The sequence below is a fragment of the Cydia splendana genome, chromosome 1 (assembly GCF_910591565.1).
Source record: "Cydia splendana chromosome 1, ilCydSple1.2, whole genome shotgun sequence".
NCBI classification, from domain to species: domain Eukaryota; kingdom Metazoa; phylum Arthropoda; class Insecta; order Lepidoptera; family Tortricidae; genus Cydia; species Cydia splendana.
This window is the reverse complement of record NC_085960.1, coordinates 34,087,532-34,101,386: the sequence shown is the minus strand read 5'-3', so window position 1 is coordinate 34,101,386 and position 13,855 is coordinate 34,087,532. Positions and strand designations below refer to the sequence as shown.

Below are 13,855 nucleotides of genomic sequence, written 5' to 3'. Positions count from 1 at the left end.
CGCATGACGCTATACGTGTTCAATTTCTCACTCACTAGACTGCCTTATAGACAGCTTGAAGCAGTCGTATTATACCATTGGTTGTACTTTAGGGCATACTGAAAATTCCTGGACTGGCCACTTAGAAAAAATAAGTATCTCATATATCAGAATCCAGAAACTTTCACTATGGCCCACGTAACGTACAAACAGCAACACTCCTTCGGTGGACCTTATTACAAAAGGCATGGGTACAGGTCCACCGATGTACAGTTAACAGTGTGGGCGCCGCACTATTCAACAACGCGAATTGAGTCTTCGGCACCATCACAGACTTGAAAAGTCGTATATTTCGACCAAAAATATTGGGTCACCGTTTTTGATTAATTTGCAGAAGGCTGGCAATACTAAATGTGACGCACGCATGGCGGACACGCACAGGCATGACGCACGGTACTCACACCGCACTTTGTCACCAAAACAGAGGGCCTACCGCGAATCACGTTCGACGTGTTGTCTCTCTGTCGCACTTGTAAATTCGTACGTAAGTGTGACAAGGAGGCAACACGTCGGACGTGGTTCGCGGTAGGAACCTCAGAAGTCGTCTCACAATTTAGCATGTTATTCCGGCTTTTAAGTTCAAAGTACGGTTCTTACCCGAAGAACGCGTGAAGAAACTTGGCATGCATGTAGCTTATGTACCCAAGTACGTAAGAAAAAGAATGAAAGTGAAAACAACTTGTGAAATAGGCGTTTAATTTTGTTTACATTTTTGCAGTTTTTACAAGCTTTTATTTACTTTCACCTGTCCCGTTCTGTCTGTAATCAAATCTTGCAAGTTAAATTTGATCCACTTCCCGGTTTCCGATTGAGCTGATATTTTACATACATACGTAAGTCGGGTGACAATGCAATATTATGGTGTCATAGAGCTGATCTGATGATGGAGACCGGAGGTGGCCATAGGAACTCTGTGATAAAACAACAAAACCTAATTGTGTTAGGGGTTTTTAGAATTGTCTCGATGAGTATTAGTTGTCTGTCGTAAGAAAAGCACAGCCAGCGATAAAAGCTTGTACCAAAAATGAAATTTTTGCTAAAAACTTATTCAGAATTACCTACATAAGCAACATGCATGCCCAGTATTATATGCTTTCTTCGCTTTCTTCCGGATATGTCTTTACTTTTAAATGTGTTAGAGAAAAGTTTGATTTTGTCACTACCTGTAACGTTTCAGCTTGGTTTGAGCCTTGAGCCTTTAAAATAATGTTTAGTCAGTGCCGATGACAATTTAATTTATGCAATATTACATCATCAGTCACTAAGTATACTTATTATTTTCATTGTGAGGCATGTGTTAAAAGTATACTTATTATTTTCATTGTGAGGCATATGTAAAAACCTCGTATCGAGTGATACCGCTACTCACAAGAGCGAAAGACAATCTCTCTGTTAGAGCGAAAAAGTAACACCTACTCAAATAGTTGACTTTCGGTCTTGCATGACCGTGAGTAGTCTACTAGGAATAAGTTAGACTTTTTAAAGGAATCAACTAGATTTACTAGATAAAACATTTGTGTGCTATTATATAGCCAAACTAGTGGTTTGGCCATTTAAAAATGTATGTTCTTTAAAAGTATGTATATTGTAAACTTGCATGCCGCGTTTATATATTGTACATATATAATGTATCTAACCCTAACAACTATTATATTTGTTACAGAAAACGCTGCTCAAAAACCGCCTAAAATTAAAGTAGTTCATTTTGGTATGGTTTAAAACCCCTTTCCGAATGTATAAATAACAGGTATTTTAGGAAAATGTTATCTTAAATGTTGATTGATATTCATGTAGTAGGCTAATGCTAATCCGTCCAGTTAGTTCGTAATGAAGACGTTTTAGGACAATTAAGTAATTATTAATTTAATATTCAAGTATTGTATTGATTTTAAAACACAGCACAAACTAATTTTTATATAGCCAGTTTATTAGAAATTATTTTATTGCGACTAGTAAGTATATGCTAGTACATCTGTCGCAGTCGGATCGTATAATCCGCCGTATTACATTACGGCTAGCCGTTTTCAAAAACAGGGGCGTTTTGAAATGCGGCGGTTTAACGATTAGCCGGATTGAATGCGGCTGAATGAGAATCCGCCGGAATGTATTCGGCGCCATACGTTCTTCAACACGGCTAGCCGTAATGTAATACAGCGAGTCATTAGCCGCCGCTTTGACAGTTTTTAGTTCCCATTTTTAACACCCGTGGCGCTGCCTGACAAACGCTGGGGTGTCCATCAAATCTGGAGTTCGTCGGACTGTTTCTTTTCAAAAAACATTTCTTTCGCAACTTAACTAGACGGAGCCCCGCTTCGCAGGGCTCCTATTTCTGAGCGGTTTGCCCTTCGGGCATCTGAAGCTACCTAACGAACCTCACCTACCTACCTATTGATTTAGTGAGACTTCCGTGAAAACATTACACTTTGGGGAAAAAAGCGTAGGTAGGTAAGTAGGTTAGGTTCGTTAGGTAGCTTCAGATGCCCGATGGGCAAACCGCCCAGAAATAGGAGCCCCGCTTGCAGGGCTCCGTCTATTTAAGTTGCGAAGGAAATGTTTTGGAAAATAAACACATGTAGTGCGGTGGGACCATGGTAAAAATAAATTAAATTGCAAACATTGTCAAACTCCGGTTACGTAGGCGACCGAAAGAACTGGTCACTCTACAATCTAAAATAGTAGTACGATGCGGCTAAACGTTGGCCGCCTTATTGAAGAACGTATCGCAATGACAATCCGGCTAATCATCGAACCGCCGCATTTCAAAACGCCCCTGTTTTTGATAACGGCTAGCCGTAATGTAATACGGCGGATTATACGATCTGACTACGACATATCTACAGTTGATGGGTTGTGATATTTACATAATTTACAGTTGTAATAAAACTTGTTTAACATAATCCTCTAAGTTTTTTATTATACCTACCCATTTACCCTATCCGACCTCTCACTTTGGCAAATTCTCACCTTAGACGAAAAGAACCTTCGGGTCCAGTGTCCACTGAACATCTCGGGAACAAATGTCTGCCCTATCACACAAATGAATGCCCGTACCGGGATTCGAACCCGGGACCAGGCTTCATAGGCGTGTCACTACCCACTAGGTCAGAGCGGTCGTCAATACGCCCCCTGAATAATTACGTCCACTTTAAAATAAATATCTTATCAAACCGTCCTCTATACCATGACAGTGGACACTGTGGACCCAAAGGAGAACCTTTGTCGAAAATATTTTGACGATTCGCTTTCGCAAACCTGCACACTTGAGCAAAAGCACTTTTGACATAAATGTTATGACGAATCGCGACTTTGGCAAACACTTTGACAGAGTATTTTGACGAAATGACCGTTTGCCCATAGGTCCACCCAAAAAAAACACCGTGTTGTGTAAGGTGTTAAACTTTAATTTGGATCGTTTACAGTTTTTATGTCAACCCGCAGATGAAAAGACAAAAATTAATCTAATCCTTCAGCTTCTTCTTGGGGCGGAGGTTGTTGGTGTGGCCACACTTGGTCTTGCGGCAGTTGGTGGCACGGGGGTGTAGGCGCGCGTAGCACTTGCGGCAGATCATCTTGTCGCAGTTGTACTTCATGGCCAGGATGCGGAGAGACGGCTCAATGGTACCTGAGGAGAAGTTTTGAATATAGTGCCGTTTTGATTATTTTGATTGTCTGGTAGGCCATCTTAGGGCATGAATACCAGAGGCATTCCAGAATCCCTAAATGCCAGAGTATTGGACGTTAGATTGTTACCAAATACAATACCAATACCGGTATTGGGCCTTGTCTGATATTGGATGCCCTAGCCACAGTACAAAATCATTGGGGAGTAGATTTACATAGACGGAGCATAGATACACCCCAGAATGGAATTAATGTTGCTTTCTTAGTTCATGACCCAGCCACAAGAAAATAAGGATTTGGTTTTAGCATAAATTAAATTGTGTTTAAAGTACTGGACTGTGATAATACAATTGAAGTGAGAGGGACTAGTATATGGGCCCAGCCGCAACACAAACAAGTTTCTTCACCAAATAATTTTAATTGTGCCTTAGGGCCACTAATCACTGTGTAATTATACCTAAAATTCCTAAACTGTAGATATTTGTCTGTAGAGTCAATTATAACAACATCTACTCTTAGCATAGGTGCAAGATTGTAATATGGGTGTTCTATTTGTTCATGTAATGACAGAAGTCTGGATAAAATAATTTATAAAACTAGCTTTATTCTGCATCATTCAAATATCTAGAATAATCTAATCTTGACAGCCTTGTAATTCCCTGCTCAAAATAAACCAAACTAGTTAAAATGAAAATGATTGCTCAGAGATTGCATAAACTTATGCGAAGACACAAACAACAGAAAACCTATTGGAATTTCACACTTACCTCCTCTAAGCCTGAGCACCAAGTGAAGGGTGGATTCCTTCTGGATGTTGTAGTCAGACAGAGTGCGGCCATCTTCCAATTGTTTGCCGGCGAAGATCAATCTCTGCTGGTCCGGGGGGATGCCCTCCTTGTCCTGGATCTTGGCCTTCACATTCTCGATGGTGTCGGAGGCCTCCACCTCAAGGGTGATGGTCTTCCCCGTGAGGGTTTTTACGAAGATCTGCATTGTGGGACTGGAAAGGTTATTGTACAAACATTTAGTTAAGTATGACGGTTGACTCTCGAAGTGAAGGCGGAAAACAAAAGAAAATCTGAATCGTCACAGTGACAACGCCACGCGGAATTTCAAAATTCGAACTTCACTTATATTATTGAGAATAGCGGTTTCACTGTATACATCAAAGAATGTACAGAATTTAGTAAAAAAAAACCTACTTGAGAAAGAACAACTAATAAACACGATTCTTGGTTAAAACTAGAACATAACCACTCACCTTTTCCAACGTGCTCAAGAAAAGAACTGTCAAAATCACCGACAAAAATATGGCGTCTTTTAGCAAATCGCCAGTAACAAAAAAAATGTCATTAGTTCAATAATATTTAAGTTGAAGTTTTCTACCTAAGACGCATAAATTTATTAATCTAAAATGTGTGAATGGGATTTTAGTTTCAATTACGAAAAAATCCAAAAATATTTTTAAATAACTATGAAGTTGCCATACTAGAAAATGACTAGAAATTATGTTGAGCACATGCAAGATTACTTTTATTTATTACAACATTGCAAATATTGCTGTTCAAACTTGATCTTTGCTGCAACGATATAAGTTATATTTTTATTTCGGCTAAATCAGTATATGTCACATTCACTAAGTTCATTAGCAACACTGTGTTCCCTGTGATAACTACTTGTTTCGTAATACTTCTACGATCGAAGAAAATCTTTTCCTCGACGGGCACTAATCTTATAATTCGTGTAAAAAAAATGTATCACCAACTGAGCAGAGCTACCGGCAGGCTGGTTGCCGCCAGCAACTTGCAAGCCCCACTGTTCCCAATTGTAAGTATCGTTATCTCAAAATAGGAATGTGAGGGAAGTTTTCATGTGGTCCGATTTGTCAATGAAGTGATTTTTGCAGGCACCAATTGCTTTGCAACGAGTGGAGGTGCCCGTGGTGTACAACACGACTCATATGTCGACGGTGACGGAGGCGGCGTGCTCGACTGGAGGCAAGAAGCGTTTGGTCCCTGGCACCAACATTCCTTACCCGGCGGTGCCCGAGAACATTCGCTCCCAGCAGGCACAGTTCCAGGTATATAACGTTTCTTTATTTACAATGAATAAGTAAGATTCAAACATCACATCATGATTTCAATATTGTATATCACATACCAAGAATATTGCTGAATTAACCAATTCACTTCAATTCATACTTGAAGGCAAATAATAATCTTTTTTCTATTAAACAGCCGGCAAAATAGTTATCAGAATTTTACTGTATTTATATGGTTATTAACTTTATTAAACAGAATGTTTTCCCATATTAGCATTAACTTTTAGTAAATATATTTGTTAAAACTTGTCCTGTTAGTATGTATGTATGTTGGTTAGTGTGGGTCAAATCTTAAAAGTAAAATTTGACCCACCTCCCGGTTTACAATTGAGCTGAAATTTTGCATACAAATGTAAATCAGATGACAAAGCAACATGATGACATGGAGCTGATCTGATGATGGAGACAGGAGTTGGCCATGGGAACTTGTGATTAAACAATGCAAACTAATTGTGTTTAGGGTTGTTAAAATTGTCCCGATGAGTATTAGTTGCCTGTGGAAATAAAAGTACAGTCAGCGATTAAAGTTGATACCAAAAATTTAATTTTTGCCAAAAACTTATTCCAACTCCATAAAATCCATTCATGGTATCCAAAATCCATCCATACTTGAATAATACTCTATTTTTTTTTTCAGAAAGAGAATGATGTGCCTGTGTTCCTGAAGGGAGGCCCCCTGGACGCTGTCCTGTACCGTTTGACCGTGGCTCTCTGCCTGCTCGGCATTGTCGGTTTCGGCCACACCATCTACTCTCACGCCGTTAAGAAGAACTAAATCAATTAATTTAAACTTAAATTATGTATTAGTCGCCTGTGTTATAGATTCCAATAAAAGGAAGGATTATAATCACAAGAGTTGTTTCAATGTAACATTCTCAGGCAAAAGGTACCTTTTATTAATTTTCTATATTATTTTTAGTGGAAGCTCTATATTGTAAGTAGAAACTTATTGAAAGTTAATATAAATGGTACCTTCTCGGAATGACAAATAACCCTGTTTTAGAGTTGTAATCTTTAAGGAAAATAAAATAAAATGAATGCTTGAACAATTCTATATTTCACATAATATACATGTAACATAACACAGATGCCAGCTATATTGCAGAATTCGTTTAACACTAACAATTCATAAAGCACTCAATAATTAAACAGTCTATGATTTACATTCGTGTGTTGTCATAAATCATAAGAGTCATAAGAAATGCTATAAGTTGCAGTGGGCTAACTTCAAAAGCAGAATAATTATGAAAATGGCAAATATCTATAAAACCAGAAGCATTTCACACTTTAGCAACACTTACGCTATTGCAACGCTTACCAAGCATTGACATATATCTAAAGGGCCTTTTGGGCACTAAGAATGGTGCTAGTTCAGTGGTGTCACTCACGAATTCGAGCCAACCGTGAAGTCTAACGCAACTAGTTGCGACCAATCGCGCGCGTGATGCGAAGTTGCGAACTTATCGACCAATCGCGTTGTGGCGTTAGACTGCAACTGCACGATTGGCTCGAATTCGTGTGCGTGACACCACTGTACTTGCCCCTTTCTCATTGCCCGTAAGGACTTTAGATAGGTATAAGATAAGTCAATGTTACCAAGGCATTTTGCTTTACTGTTGCTACAGTAGGAAGTGCTTCTAATTTAGTAGATATAAATTTGCCATTTTCTAAAATTATCCCGCTTTGGACGTTACCTCAGTGCATCTTACATAATGATAATGAATGTATATGTGATGCAACACCAAATAACCGTTGCTATTGTAGCAGAGACTAATAAACTGTACAGACTTGTAATATCCATATTAAGCCGCATTCCTCATCATTGCACACAGCTAAATAGAAAGCAAAAAAGGTACCAAGGGAATGAGACTTGAGTGCACAACGTAATTTAGCGAACTTCCCAAGAAATATATTGTCTGTTTAACAAAAATAGATGGCGTTCAAATTCTAAATAGAATATAATATATATGGAAATATTAATTGCTGGTCTATTAGTATGATAACAAATTGGCAAGCCAATGGGAATATTGGAAATCCTCCTCGCCAGTAAAAATACAACTGACATGATGACAGGCGCTCACAAATATCTGAATACACCTCTATTATCAAGGTGTTAGTGTGTTCAGATATTTGTGAACACCTTGGCCGCTGCGATATATCTGATGGCGATCGTACATACCTAGATAGATAGGTACATAATCATGATTTACATTGCCTATGTAAATATACCCAATTTTTCTACATACATAATGAACATCTTTACACCTCACTGGATTAAAATATTACAACAAACTTATTTTCTATAACAAATGCATTTTTGCTTATTCATACCATGTAACATAAGTAGTACGAAGATATTTTAAATAAAATAAAATATAAAAGTAAAAAAATAATAAGATTTATAAAACGATACAGAAATAGATCTTTGATACACAAGTTACACAACTGTATATTTCCTTGCATCTACAGAGCCTAGCGAACACCCTTAAATAAAAATACATCTCTACTTATTCAGAAGGTTAAGTGTAATGTAACGTAGTAAATAAAGACAGATAAATAGCAGCTCTTACTGCTGGATGGAATAATCTACAAATTATTCATATGTAGTTAGTTTTTTTTTGCATTAGAAAAAGACTACGCGATCTTGACGTGTCTCTTAATCAAAAAACCCTTTTTTTATCAGTAACTATTACAAGTATGAAAGCAAAATAATGTAAATAATCGTATATAATTCATAATTGTTACATATTTGCCGTAACTTATTTTCAAAAGTGTTTTTCAATAAATATACACTTCAAATTGTTTACCTTCTTTCTAATGCTTAAAAAAACGAACTATAAAACCGCTCGACAGTTAAACTTAGCGTTATAATGCATGTCCTTATGTAAAAAAAATACTAACAGGTTACATGACGGCTCAGCTAACTATAATCATATTTGGTATATCATAATACAAGATACATTTTAAAGTATTAAAAAAAATGTTGGTAGGTAGTAGGTACTTACCTATGAAATGGAACCTATTATTTAGGTACTTGCCTTAGTTACTAAACACCTATTAGGTATTCCTTAGTTGTTAGTTGCAACACATCAACACTTAAATTCATTTCATATTTAAATCTCAATTTAACTATTTTCTCGATGCATCTCTTTAAATATATACAAACTGGTTCTAGTGGTTCTGGTACAACTGGAAGGTAGGTATTCTGTTAGATAGCTATAATTCTAACTCAAAGCAGTGGCGTAACTAATAGTTATTATTAGTTATCTTATAGTTATTAGTTAGGTAACTAATAGCTAAAGGATAGCAAAGCTAGCAAAACCCTACGGGCCTCTGGATCGAGAGGGGCCCAATTCGACCGAAAGGCCATAAGCGTGGGCCTCTATGATCCCATTCGATTAATTTACCACTGATTCGAAGCACGGCATAACCACTTCTTAAACTTTAAAAAATATTGAGAATAAATTTAGATACTTGTACGTATTTAAATAGAAGTAATTATAGTACATTTACACAACATAATTTATCATTCCTACATAATATAGGTATATGCAAGAGAAACCGAGATCGTTAAATGAAATCATCTAATAAATTGGCTTTATTGCATCCACGTATACAAATGATCTATTTCGGCCTTTGCTCATTGCTAGTGCGCAATAATTACCCGACACGGCAACAGTCAAAATGAAGGGCTGCGGTTTTAGCTGGCTATGTAGGTATAAATTATTCAGCCGATTTTGATGAATGAGGTAATAATCGATTCGTTTTATGGCCTTAAACTCCTTCAAGCCAAGCCGTCTTAATGAATATATTATAAACTTTAACATTAATTGAGATATAGTGGTCCTATACTTAAAGTATTATACGTGTAATTTTTATGCATTTGATGAACCTTTGGATGAAGCTAAACGTCCGGATGGAAATGCCCATGAATAAATACACTAATTCTTAAACATAAGTGTTTACCCAAATGAAAATGATAATTTCGATTGGTATCGCACATGAGCTTCAAAGTGATGAGACCACTTATGCTGAACCTGTCATAAAAGAACCTCTTATAAAATTGTAACAATGTCTAACAATAAACGTATGTAGTATGTCTATGTACCTATAATTTATAAGTGATGAAAATCCGGCCTAGGTATATAAATGAGCTGCTTCGCACGCCTACGTCATTGCCAGCTTATCATCAGCCCGGGATTTGCTAAACACACAATGCACTACTTAACAACGCATGTACAGAATATCCAACCAAACTCGAAAAATCTTCAAGCTTCCACGACCTACATTAACTAACCTACAGCTGATATATTTTATAACAAAGTGGACACCTACTACGTAATCTAATGCAATAAATAACTTCAATAACAAATAAGTAAACAAAAGGAACGTATGGAGCTATGGAACACTTACCCGTGTACATGATTTGTTCGAGTTATTACAAATTCTAGAAATGTGTAAATGGAATTTATGAAGCTGGTCGCGGGCGAGCGGGTAGGGGTGGCGGAGCGCCCTGCCGCGCCGGCACCGGTGGGGGCGGACCGGCTGCCGGCGGAGGAGGAGGCGGCGAGCACGACGGCGGCGGCCCGCTGTCCGCCGGCGGCGAGGAGATCGGTGGCGGTGAAGAGATCGGTGGCGGTGAAGAGATCGGAGGCGGCGAGGCCAACGGCGGTGGTGCGGGCTTACCATTGTCAACAGCAGGCGCCATCGGCGCGGGCCGCGGAGGCGGCGGACGAGCGGGACTAGCCGCAGCGGCGGGCGCACGCGACGGCACCAGTGGCGTCGGCGACGGCGCCGGCGGCCTGCTCGGCTGCTGCCGGCGCGGCGTCGGTGGCGCCGATCTTAACGGCCGCTCCGCTTGGGCCTCACCGAACAGCGGAATCGTATTATTCGTACACAGATTCAACTCTGACCTGACGACCTCCACCCAATTCGGAGATTTTAAAGTGATGCGCAAAGGAACTGAGCAAACGGTCAGATGTTCCTTCTGCGCGGCAGCGAGAGCGTTCTGTCCATCTCGGAACGTTATTATCAACGAAGTCGAATGATCCTCAACGATCCTCACAAGAGTCACCTCACCTATAGTCGAGAGCTCTTGCAAAACCGCAGCTACCAAATTATCATCAAATACAGATTCACTGTTGGCATCGCAAGGTTGCACGACGATTGTCGCGTCTGGAGGTCCCAGATCATTGACCACTTCGTAAAACACTTCCATGCATTTCGTGTAGCTGACTTGAAGAACTTCAACTTCAAGAATCGCTATTACAGGTCGATGATCGCTCTGTTTCAGTTCCGCTCGGCCGTAGTGGAGTAACTTGCCTGCGGCTAATTCCGAAGTACCTTCCGGGTCGACAGTGTATTTCCGGCTTCGCCACAAAATGCGGTCCGTCCAGGCTGGGGCACGGCATTTTTCACTAGTGTCGTAATCATCGCTAAAGAGATCATACTTGTATGTCGGGGGGAAGGTAATATCACCCTCAAAGCAGTTTTTAAATACGAGATCTTGAGCTTTTTGTCTCGTTAGTTGGTCTTGCTCTAAAAGCCTCTGCATATTATTCTGTGAAACGAGTAATCTCACTTCATCTTTGTCCAGGTCAATGCGGTAGTTGAAATCGCCGCACCAGAACACGTAGTCGTGCGAGTATAGGGATCGTCCCATTGGGAAAGCTACTTTCCTCGTGATTTCTGTGTAGTCGGCGTTTCTTTCGGTTACTTGAGACTGGCCGGCAGCGAAATGGGCGCAGACGAAACACACAGAGGTTCCGTAAATGACTAGTCTGATAGCAACTGCACCTTTGTTACCAGTGGCGCCCCCGAGACCAGTTTTGACAGAATCGAGCGCCACATCTCGGATGTGAGGAATTAAATCTTTTCTAGCAAATACAAATAAACACACGCCTACTAATTGATGAGAGGAGAGAAGGGTGTAGGGTGCATCTCTGCATAAAACTTTTTCTAGCTCCTCACTCCATGCCTTTGCATTGTCAGAACTGGCGGCCATAATGTTGCTGGCGTTAAGGTCGACGATTTCTTCAAAGCCAATCGCAAATATATCAGAAGGATGATCCTTGCCTTGGACAGTGTTCACTAATGCATTGTTCGGGCAATCCAGCAACCAGTCGGCCAAACTGACGTCTTTATAGGCGAGACTTCTAAAGTGTTTACCACCATTCACATTGTATGTGCCGATTGTAATCCTTATAGAGGATGGTGTTGTGTACTCATTAACTCTGCGGCACATTTCTCTCAGCACCGGAGGGGATGCGTGCAGTAGATTAGCTGGTAAGAGGATCCTAGTACGATCAGCAAGTTCAGAGTTTAAAGTAGAACCTAGAAGCAAAATATCAATAGCTTCTTGCTTAGAATTGTCTAACAAGTTGTTCTGTATGGTGCGGGCTGCAGAACGAGCTCCATCTATCAATTTGGAGCCACCTTGGATAGCTCCAGTGCCTGCATAAATTTTCGATATTTCATTGCCGTTGTTCACCCACATCTGTTTAAAAACTTCCTCAAATCTATTCACATTTTGTTTCTTGTCAACACATTGGAGCAGCATAAGCTGTATATTGAGCATTTCAAGCCCAATAAATGTCTGAATAGAATTGGTTCTGTCCAGGCAATCGAGACAGTTTGTTCGGATAACACCTTTCTGGATATTGTAGATGTCAACACTTTTGGCACTGAAAATCCCCATTTCATCATAATATTTCTCTATTATCTTTTTGAATTTCCCTAAAGCTCCTTCAATGGATGAGGCTCGAACTTCCTGATGGTAATCAAAGATTATCTGAACAATATCCGCATGAGCAGACTCGTTAAGGTGTTTCTGAAAAGCATTGCTCAAAGTGGCTTCACCTTCACTTCCTCCGATCAAACTTGATCCTAGAAGATTTGCCACAATCACAGACCCATAATTACGCTTCATTGCAGAGAAGTGCCGATCGCAAGCACTGGTAGAGGCATCATAGCCTCTGGACATCTTAACTTTATGAGATCCAACTTGTACTCCTGGCTGCTCCCAAAACAGAGGAACCGATCCCCTGGTCTGAATATAAGATGCCACGGAATCATCTATGTAAATTGATTGTTCAGTTTCAACAAAATTGGCAACATTGCCGTCATCATTGCATCCTCTGACATTGAAACGAGTGCCAGCTCTTTCACAGCTCAGACGGGACACTACCACCGCTCTGGCTTGACGATGCCCCACATAGATGGTTCTTATTTCCACTGACCCACACATAGCTCTTGTGAGCCAATCTTCACAATCAATTCCATACCTTATCAAATGTATAAAAAGAGTTCTGTTCCAAAAGAATCTGTTATCAGGATTAGCTCCTTTGCTTTTGCGTTGTGCACAGAGGGTGAGATCAAAGAGATTATCGTTTGATTTTCCCGTGTTCCAAGAAAAATAGAAAGTTCCCGAATTGAGTAATTTCTTTACTTCTGAGACTTTGTCATCATTAGTCTGATAAAAGAGAGGTAAAAATTGTGTTTGGGTAATTTTGAAGACTTCGACATCGCCCACCTTTCCCACGGAGCAGCATCCGGTCACCAGCACTAGGTAGAGCAGACAGGTTTCCCCGGAATTCAGCTGCAGAACGCCTAGGCAGGCGTAAGCGTCAGCGATTTTGTGAAACTGTTTCCGAAAAGTTTCAGTCTCCTGGGGTGAAAGTGAGACCACAGCTTGAGATTCAAACAGTAAAGCAGTATCTTTGTTTCTGTGTTGTAGGATTATACTGTAGGGATTTGGTGGGCACGACTTTTCCAACACTTTAAATCCTTTGGACATAGCCATGGTGCGCGCTCAGTCCTTAGTTACGGCCACGCTAAACCCATCCGCCCCTTTTACTACATTCAATACACTATTTTCCACGGCCAACTTAACACAGCGTAAACTGATTATGATCTGATTAGAAATTTAACAGTGATTGCATTGCAATCGGAATATTGACTCGATTTTTGACAGATTGGATACTGACATGACGTGCTGTCACTAAAAAGCTGTTCGAATCACTAAAAAAAACGTTATAATTTAACCGATTCGTTGCGTGTTCACTTGGTGTTCACACACTGAATATTAACTTTTTC

At 39.9% G+C, this 13,855-nt stretch overlaps 3 protein-coding genes and 1 long non-coding RNA gene across 4 annotated transcripts in view; 1 reads left to right on the top strand and 3 right to left on the bottom strand.

The window, feature by feature from the left end:
• LOC134794132 (uncharacterized) overlaps window positions 1–13,855 on the bottom strand; it is a 331,004-nt gene that overhangs the window by 276,752 nt on the left and 40,397 nt on the right. The gene's annotated exons all lie outside the window — the stretch shown is intronic.
• Window positions 3,423–5,024, bottom strand: LOC134793978 (ubiquitin-ribosomal protein eL40 fusion protein). The gene is made up of 3 exons (XM_063765693.1): window positions 4,922–5,024; window positions 4,428–4,660; window positions 3,423–3,661 (listed from the first exon to the last, which is right to left on the bottom strand). The coding sequence occupies exons 2-3, from the start codon at window positions 4,651–4,653 to the stop codon at window positions 3,498–3,500; spliced, it is 390 nt and encodes a 129-aa protein (XP_063621763.1). The 5' UTR covers window positions 4,654–4,660; window positions 4,922–5,024; the 3' UTR covers window positions 3,423–3,497.
• On the top strand, window positions 5,327–6,614 carry LOC134793969 (cytochrome c oxidase subunit 7A, mitochondrial-like). Its single transcript, XM_063765683.1, has 3 exons — window positions 5,327–5,487; window positions 5,567–5,740; window positions 6,399–6,614. The coding sequence occupies exons 1-3, from the start codon at window positions 5,413–5,415 to the stop codon at window positions 6,534–6,536; spliced, it is 387 nt and encodes a 128-aa protein (XP_063621753.1). The 5' UTR covers window positions 5,327–5,412; the 3' UTR covers window positions 6,537–6,614.
• On the bottom strand, window positions 6,749–13,786 carry LOC134793957 (synaptojanin-1). The gene is made up of 2 exons (XM_063765672.1): window positions 8,848–13,786; window positions 6,749–8,815 (listed from the first exon to the last, which is right to left on the bottom strand). The coding sequence occupies exon 1, from the start codon at window positions 13,560–13,562 to the stop codon at window positions 10,230–10,232; it is 3,333 nt and encodes a 1,110-aa protein (XP_063621742.1). The 5' UTR covers window positions 13,563–13,786; the 3' UTR covers window positions 6,749–8,815; window positions 8,848–10,229.

Excerpts from the sequence above, each read along its gene's own strand:
- LOC134793978 (XM_063765693.1), bottom strand. The coding sequence starts at position 4,653 with ATGCAGATCTTCGTAAAAACCCTCACGGGGAAGACCATCACCCTTGAG. Across the intron at positions 3,662-4,427 it reads GGTGCTCAGGCTTAGAGGAG|GTACCATTGAGCCGTCTCTC; the intron begins GTAAGTGTGAAA and ends ACTTCTCCTCAG.
- LOC134793969 (XM_063765683.1), top strand. The coding sequence starts at position 5,413 with ATGTATCACCAACTGAGCAGAGCTACCGGCAGGCTGGTTGCCGCCAGC. Across the intron at positions 5,488-5,566 it reads AAGCCCCACTGTTCCCAATT|GCACCAATTGCTTTGCAACG; the intron begins GTAAGTATCGTT and ends TGATTTTTGCAG. Across the intron at positions 5,741-6,398 it reads CCCAGCAGGCACAGTTCCAG|AAAGAGAATGATGTGCCTGT; the intron begins GTATATAACGTT and ends TTTTTTTTTCAG.
- LOC134793957 (XM_063765672.1), bottom strand. The coding sequence starts at position 13,562 with ATGGCTATGTCCAAAGGATTTAAAGTGTTGGAAAAGTCGTGCCCACCA.